Source organism: Dermacentor andersoni, chromosome 3 (genome assembly GCF_023375885.2).
Source record: "Dermacentor andersoni chromosome 3, qqDerAnde1_hic_scaffold, whole genome shotgun sequence".
NCBI lineage: Eukaryota > Metazoa > Arthropoda > Arachnida > Ixodida > Ixodidae > Dermacentor > Dermacentor andersoni.
In genome coordinates this window covers 100526327-100533335 of record NC_092816.1, presented here as the reverse complement: position 1 = coordinate 100533335, position 7009 = coordinate 100526327, and the positions used below count along the sequence as shown (strand labels likewise).

General features: G+C 48.1%; 1 protein-coding gene across 1 annotated transcript; it reads right to left on the bottom strand.

The window, feature by feature from the left end:
- Positions 1 to 1501: 1501 nt before the first annotated feature.
- LOC129386966 (uncharacterized) lies at positions 1502 to 4898 on the bottom strand. The gene is made up of 4 exons (XM_055075541.1): positions 4845 to 4898; positions 2956 to 3934; positions 2320 to 2880; positions 1502 to 1506 (listed from the first exon to the last, which is right to left on the bottom strand). The coding sequence occupies exons 1-4, from the start codon at positions 4896 to 4898 to the stop codon at positions 1502 to 1504; spliced, it is 1599 nt and encodes a 532-aa protein (XP_054931516.1).
- Between the last annotated feature and the right edge of the window lie 2111 nt (positions 4899 to 7009).

Sequence of the window (7009 nt, the reverse complement as noted above, 5' to 3'; positions counted from 1 at the left end):
TGCTATCGCAATAAAATTACGACTCTATATACGCCAAAATGACGACCATGTCAACAGAACGGTATGAGAACAATGGGGATTACGTCGATCGAGTGTAAGACGACATTGGCAAGTCGGCGAAAGCATCACGTAGCCTGTATGACGACGATGGCGTGACAACGCGGCATGACGACAGTCAGATGATGGAGCTGGAGGCGACAATGGCAGGGCCATGGCAGCGTGAAGACGGTGGATATATATATATATATATATATATATATATATATATATATATATATATATATATATATATATATATATATATATATATACACAGACAGACAGACAGACAGACAGACAGACTCCAAATGACTGAAGTTAGCAAACAATTCTAAGCGCCGCTGCACGAAATTGTCGGTGTGGTTGCGCTGGATGCACAGAATTATGATTGATGCTCAAGTTGATGCCAAAACAGCGGCGGCTCCTTCAACTTTTGGTTGCACACTTTGTTCAATTACACAGACGCTCGAGGCGCTGAGGTGAGAAGGTCTATGGAGACCCGTATCCTTGGCTGCAAAAATGACGTCAGCGCTGCGCTCAATCCACTCGGTGGCAGAGCAAGGGCAGCGTTCTAGATTCCGTTGCTGGCATTTAACTTCTGGCAATTATAAGAAACGCGGCATTCCTGCTGAGGAGCACTGCGTACGCTCTGGTATAAGCTGCAAACGTTAAGCAACGAGTTTTAAATAGGGTTTAATGCTCACTCTTTGCGTGCTGCGCTTGCTGCGTTTCGACAAGCGAGAACAGAAGTTTCAACAAACAGTAATCTAAAGCAAAGCAAAATAATGGCTCTTTCGACAGACATGTGTTTCATCATTAATAGCAAGTGCTGGTGATACTATGCCATGTCTATAATCAAATGTGTCATGTTAAGCTGTGAATTCAATTTCAGCCGACCTAGCATTGAGTCGGGCCTTTTCCTAGCAACGAGATGCGTTTGTGTTAGGCCTGATGGCCTGCGTGTTCGGCTACCGATTTATTCAATAGCATTAATCTCTCACTTAAGTGATCTTTCTGCATGAAATGAGTCAAAGAAAAAGTCTACGACATCGTTCATTGTTTTTGATGGCTGCAGGTTAACGAGGACTGCGGCAAAACGTAGTAAAACTTGAGAGCTGCCACTTCGATGAACGCTGTCACGTTCGTTGACTCAAAACGTTCCCGCTCAGTTTGGGTCGGTGCGCTATTTCCGTGAGAGTCACCGACAAAAACGCTAAACTCTCTTCGCGTGTCCTGCATGCGCCGTAACGCTGACGCTGTTTCTTCGGGGCCGGTAACTCTTTCGAGTCCTTTATTCTAAAACTCTCTAATATCTTTTCCAAGCTCAACGCTCATAAATACATCGCAAATGGCGATATTTTCTGCAATAGACACCATTAGGAGACTGTATGTCGCCTTACGTGCGTGAAAGGAGCTTTCCTTTGCGCAACAATACGGTGAGCGTCGGTTGAGTACTTTTAGTTCAGCCTACGGGAGCCCAAACGTAGGGAACACGTTAGAGTATAAACGCGCTTTGTGTTGCATCGTACCAACCATACCCAAGCCAAGACAGTCCATTGGCAACCATCCTGTCGTTTCTATGCCGACGCGTCTCCTTAGACCTATGGGCGCCAAGACAGCCGAACATTCTCGCAAATTTGACAAGCTGTGTGCTTATAACTAGCATTCGAGGTAAGTTTAGGTGAAGCGAAAGCTAATTTAAACAGTTACTGGCAACGAACCATAGTGAAAGCAGAGCATTAGTGACAACTCACGCTGAAGCGAGTGCCATGGGTGGCCGTGTTTTGACAACGCTATTTCACAGCGTAGATAAACATAACGTACGATGAACTCGCCATATACCGTATGTTCACAAGTATACGTAAACCGCGATAACTCAGTAACGTGCGCATCACGCGCAGTGAGAACACAAGTTTTTTTTACGCACGCAATGCGTTTATCTTGGCTTGCAAACTGCAGTCTAAAACTGCATGAAGCAAAATGAATCGATAGCAGGTCGACGCTGCACACAGAACGTACTCGTTTACTGCCGTTCACTATGCTAAGCGCAGAGTAATCATAATGCTTTCAGCGAGCTCTTTTGGTACAAATGGATACATTTATTTTACAACAGTGTATAAATATACAAACAACTGAGCCTAAACTGTACATATTCTTTTCCTTTTCATTGGTGCATGTCTTGTGAAGAGTGGAGTGATTTCTGCAAGAAAGAAATGGGGCACATAATATATTATCTTTGAACTAGGAAATTAATTTTAACGAATCCTATAATGTACTTACACTTCTTCCTGCGGAGGAGGGTGTTGTAGTCGAATGGAGTACCAAGACCATATCCGTAGTTGAGGCCATAGACACCAAAGCCGTGGCCGAGGCCGTAATTTCCAGTGCCGTAGCCGAGGTTTCCAACACCGTAGCCGTAGACGGGGGTGGCCTGGTAGGCAGCGTAGGCTGGTGCAGCGTGGCCACCGGTGGTGACAGCTGGGGCGTGATGAATAGTGGTAGTGGTAACAGCCGGATCTCCGTGGATGGTAGTGGCAGCTGGGGCAGCGGCGTAGGTGGCCACTGGAAAAGCTTGAGCGGCGCTGGCCATGGCAGGCGTAGACTGGTAGGTGGTCACATGGGACAGAGATGGAGCGGTTGCCCCAGTGGCGATAGCAGGAGAGGACTGAAATATTTTGGTGGCAGCTGGGGCAGCGTAGGTAGTGGCAGCTGAAGCGGACTGGTACGCGGCGAAGCGCGGCAAGGCTGGGGCAGCAGCAACGACTGGGGCGCTCTGGTAGGTGACACGGGAGACAGCGGGAGCAGAATGGTAAGTAGTGATGCGGGGCGCAGCTGGCGCAGCAGCGTCGACTGGGGCGCTCTGGTAGGTGACGCGGGAGACAGCTGGAGCAGTGTACGTAGTGATAGCTGGATTAGACTGATAGGTGGTGACGCGTGACACGGCTGGAGCAGCAGCGATGACTGGGGCACTCTGGTAGGTGACGCGGGAGACAGCTGGAGCAGCGTACGTAGCGACAGCTGGATTAGACTGGTATGTGGTGACGCGGGACACAGCTGGAGCAGCAGCGACGACTGGGGCACTCTGGTAGGTGACGCGGGAGACAGCTGGAGCAGCGTAAGTAGCGACAGCTGGGTTAGACTGGTAGGCGGTGAAGCGGGATACAGCTGGGGACGCAGCGACGGCTGGGGCGTTCTGGTAGGTGACGCGGGACACAGCTGGGGCAGCAGCTACTACTGGGGCACTCTGGTAGGTGACGTGGGAGACAGATGGAGCAGTGTAAGTAGCTGTAGCTGGAGCAGACTGGTAGGTGGTGACGCGGGACACAGCTGGGGCAACAGCGACGACTGGGGCGCTCTGGTACACCTTAGTCACTGCTGGGGCGGTTTGGTAGGAGACGCGAGAGACAGCTGGAGTGGCGTAGCTAGCGACACCTGGAGCCGACTGGTATGTGGTGAAGCGGGACACAGCTGGAGCAGCTTGGTAGGTGGTAGAAATAGCTGGGGCAGAGGCCGCCACTGGAGCGGACTGGTAGGTGGTCACGCGAGACACGGCTGGAGCAGCGGCCGCGGTGGTGACTGGGGAAGCGGCGTAGGTAGCGATGGCTGGAGCAGCTTGGTAAGTGGAGACGGTGCGAGCAACAGCTGGAGCAGCTACGGCGTAGCTGGTGGATGGTCCATCGGCCAGGCCGTGGCCGGCACCGAAGCCGGTGAGGCCAGAGTAGCCAATTCCGTTGCTAAGACCGTAGCCTGTGAAGCCAACACCATTGCCGATGCCAACACCCCTGCCGAGGGCAACTCCATTGGGGAGGCTGACATCACTGCCAAGGCTGTAGCCACCGCGAAGGTGTCCAGCAAGGGCGCTGGAGACCAGAGCAAGGACGACGCAGAGACGGAACTGCAAGAGATAGTTGTCAATAAAGAAGTATGAATTGCATTTGTATTTTTATTACAGTTATGACGGTTTTCTGCTGTTATAAAGGACAGTTCCTTAGTAGGCTAAACGCAATTATAACTTACCGGTGGTGCCTTAGATGCATTAGAGCCCCAGAATAAAACTTGATTGAAGCAGCGATATTGTTGCGTACCGAAATGTAATAGGTGTAGTGGCTTCGCAGTCTTGGCTTCACATTTTTATTATATTGGTTTGGGTATATTGATGTGCAGGATCATTATTTTGGTAATGCGAGGGTTAAAACGCCCAGAGAGCTAGGCAGAGGCACAGGTGAATGGTGTTCTTGTGTTAAAAGACAATTCAAAGCCCTTCCGATTGGCTTACATCTTATACGATGGATAACTTTGCTATGCAGTTCCCAATTTGTTATATCTTAATAAGGATGTAGCCCGTTATACCGTAAACAGTGTTTTGTTGAATTTCATTCAGAACCCCACTCTGATGTAACATTACAATCGCATTCGTCCACACTTATATTACAAGAAAACTGAGGAATCAGTTGAACTTCCTAGCTCAGAAACATTTTCCCTTCGCTTAGCCAATAAATATCACCCCAAAATATAGACTGAGTGGCAAATTTTAATCTTTCTGTAAGCTACTTGACTCCCCATAATAAGGCTTTTCGCAGAAAATCCAGCACCAAGCTGTCAAATGTATAAAGCAGAAGCGTGGGAACTACCTAAGCGAGCGGAGGCAAAACATACGTTCATTTACAGTTATGCTTGTTCTGCGAAGTGGAAATTGCTGCTTTCATGTTTAGGCAACGACGCGGTCGAAACTAACACTGTAATGAGTGTTCGTTAAAGGCTTTCATTCAAACCTATCAGAATGACTCAAGCAGACTTAAGCTTACCATGGTTGCGGCAGCAGTACCGTTGGCAAACCAAGCACTGCTGAGTTGCCCCATCTCCCACCCGCTTATATACGTGATACGAGAGGAGCAAATACGGCCGGGAAGTGAAGCTCAGTCTGTGAGGGAGAGAATACAAAAAAGGTGACACCTCCAGCCACACCTTCACTCGTAGCTCGGTGCACGTACATAAAACCACAGATCCGGTTGAGAACGCACGTAACGGTATATTCTGCTGGATGAATGCGGATCGCGTCTGATCTGAAGCACTGTCTGCTTCTTCTGCTCCTCTTGTGGAACACTTGCGCCTCTTTCGTCAATGCTGGGCTGTCTCTTTCTTTGGTCCCTGATAGGCAAAGTAGATGAGGCAAGAAGCATAATGTGTAGGAGAGAGCATGTCATTTAGTATTTAGCACGACGACGGTGGGAGAGTACTGAGATGCGGGTGCTTGCATTATGTAAATCGCTTAATTGCATGAGGCAACTGGTAGGCCCCAAGGCGTGAGTGATATTGAGCAGCAGAAGCTTGATGTGGGAAAGTTGGTTTTGCATACTTGAAGAAAAGAGCGCTACGAAGACGCGGACAAAAAGAGGAATATGTACTACGGACAAGGCGCCTTGTCCGTCGTACATGTTCCTGTTTTAGTCCACGTCTTCGTAGAGCTCTTTTCTTCAAGTGACATTGAGGAACGTGATGAAGGTCACCGGTTGCGTCCCGTTGTGGGTCTCAGTTTTTTTTTTTTTTGCTCTAGAATTAAAACGAGTGCCTATCTTGTTAGCGTGCTATTGACTAAAGCCGTACCAATTAATTTTACTCGGGAATTTTTGCTGGAATTTCAACGGTATTGGGGTAAAACTCCACCACTGGAAAAACTGGCGCGGCGGTCAGAGTGTCATGGCATGAGGGATCACGAGGATCACAGCTGCATTGTCGGTGCCGTCGGAAACGCGGAAGGTGGCTGACCACGAAAACTTTAGCAACGCGACAGGGTAGCCTTAGCGACGCTGTGCTCCACAGCTCACCCTGATAAATACCTAAACATAAAAAACAATCAGAAATTAAATTCGCGAAGACCTGTCGCATCTCACCGTGAGGGACGAAGTGTTTAGCTACAGAGCGAATAGTATTTCCGAGCAGCTCCGAAAGCGTATCTGACTTTGTCACGTCAAAGTGCTCATATGCCGCGAGCTACGGTGCGTTTCAAATACGTATTTAATGTTTGTACCACATCCTTGGACTTGGGCATTGAAATAAAAGCAATATTGTTTAAAATCAGAACCAAATGCCCAACAAGTACGGCGTAAAAATCATCGTGATCTAATTTTAGAGGCAGTTATGGTTCCGGAATAAAGCATGAGGGAAAAAAAGCGACGCGACCCGCGTGTTCCACGCTCCTGAATAGATGAGCCCTGGTGTGATTAGATCGTTTCAAGGGGTTTGTATTACCTTTTTGTAACGCCCGTATTTCATTGTAGCCTCACAATACACGCAGTCATCATTCGTGACTTCTAACTAGGCGTTCACACGCATAAAGGCACCCACACAACTTCCACACACCACGAGCAGCACAAACATCAGTTTACGAGCTTGTCTTTTAAATTTGGGCGTACGTACTTCGTGGGATGGTGAACAGCAAACTAAGAGCCTTGTCACAATGCCGGAACGAGTTCGAAACAAAGAACCACTGCACAAAAGGCACCATCAATTAACATTTAAGATCAGCACCCACACCATGGCACCGCACAGTTTGAACCATGCTTACACTGGCGAAGCAACAGACATATGGCTGCTTATGATTATTTCAAAGTGAGCGCTTTTTCGACAAAAGTTTTAACAAGAACTCTGCCAAAGCTTCACCATCATAGGCTAGCAAGTTGAACGCTGGCCTATGACGCGGGCAACAATGCAATAATACGCGGAAGGAAGGTTAGCTCCACGAATTTGTTACTCCTATTTGGTACCGTTTCTGGACTAAAAGGGTTGTTTTGTTTTGAATGCGTTTTATTGAAAACATTTACTTCCGCAGCGGCATTCTGCATTTGTTTTTGGTTCTTAGTAACTTTTTAGTTTTCTTTCTTATATCCAAGGAAGACATTTCGATAATGTTTTGCAGTTCCTGCCAGTTGGAAAGATTCTTGGGAGATGTGTGGTTTGTTGGGTGGAGAGG

Excerpts from the sequence above, each read along its gene's own strand:
- LOC129386966 (XM_055075541.1), bottom strand. The coding sequence starts at position 4,898 with ATGGGGCAACTCAGCAGTGCTTGGTTTGCCAACGGTACTGCTGCCGCA. Across the intron at positions 3,935-4,844 it reads GTACTGCTGCCGCAACCATG|TTCCGTCTCTGCGTCGTCCT; the intron begins GTAAGCTTAAGT and ends TATCTCTTGCAG. Across the intron at positions 2,881-2,955 it reads ACGCGTCACCACCTATCAGT|CTGCGCCAGCTGCGCCCCGC; the intron begins CTAATCCAGCTA and ends CAGTCGACGCTG.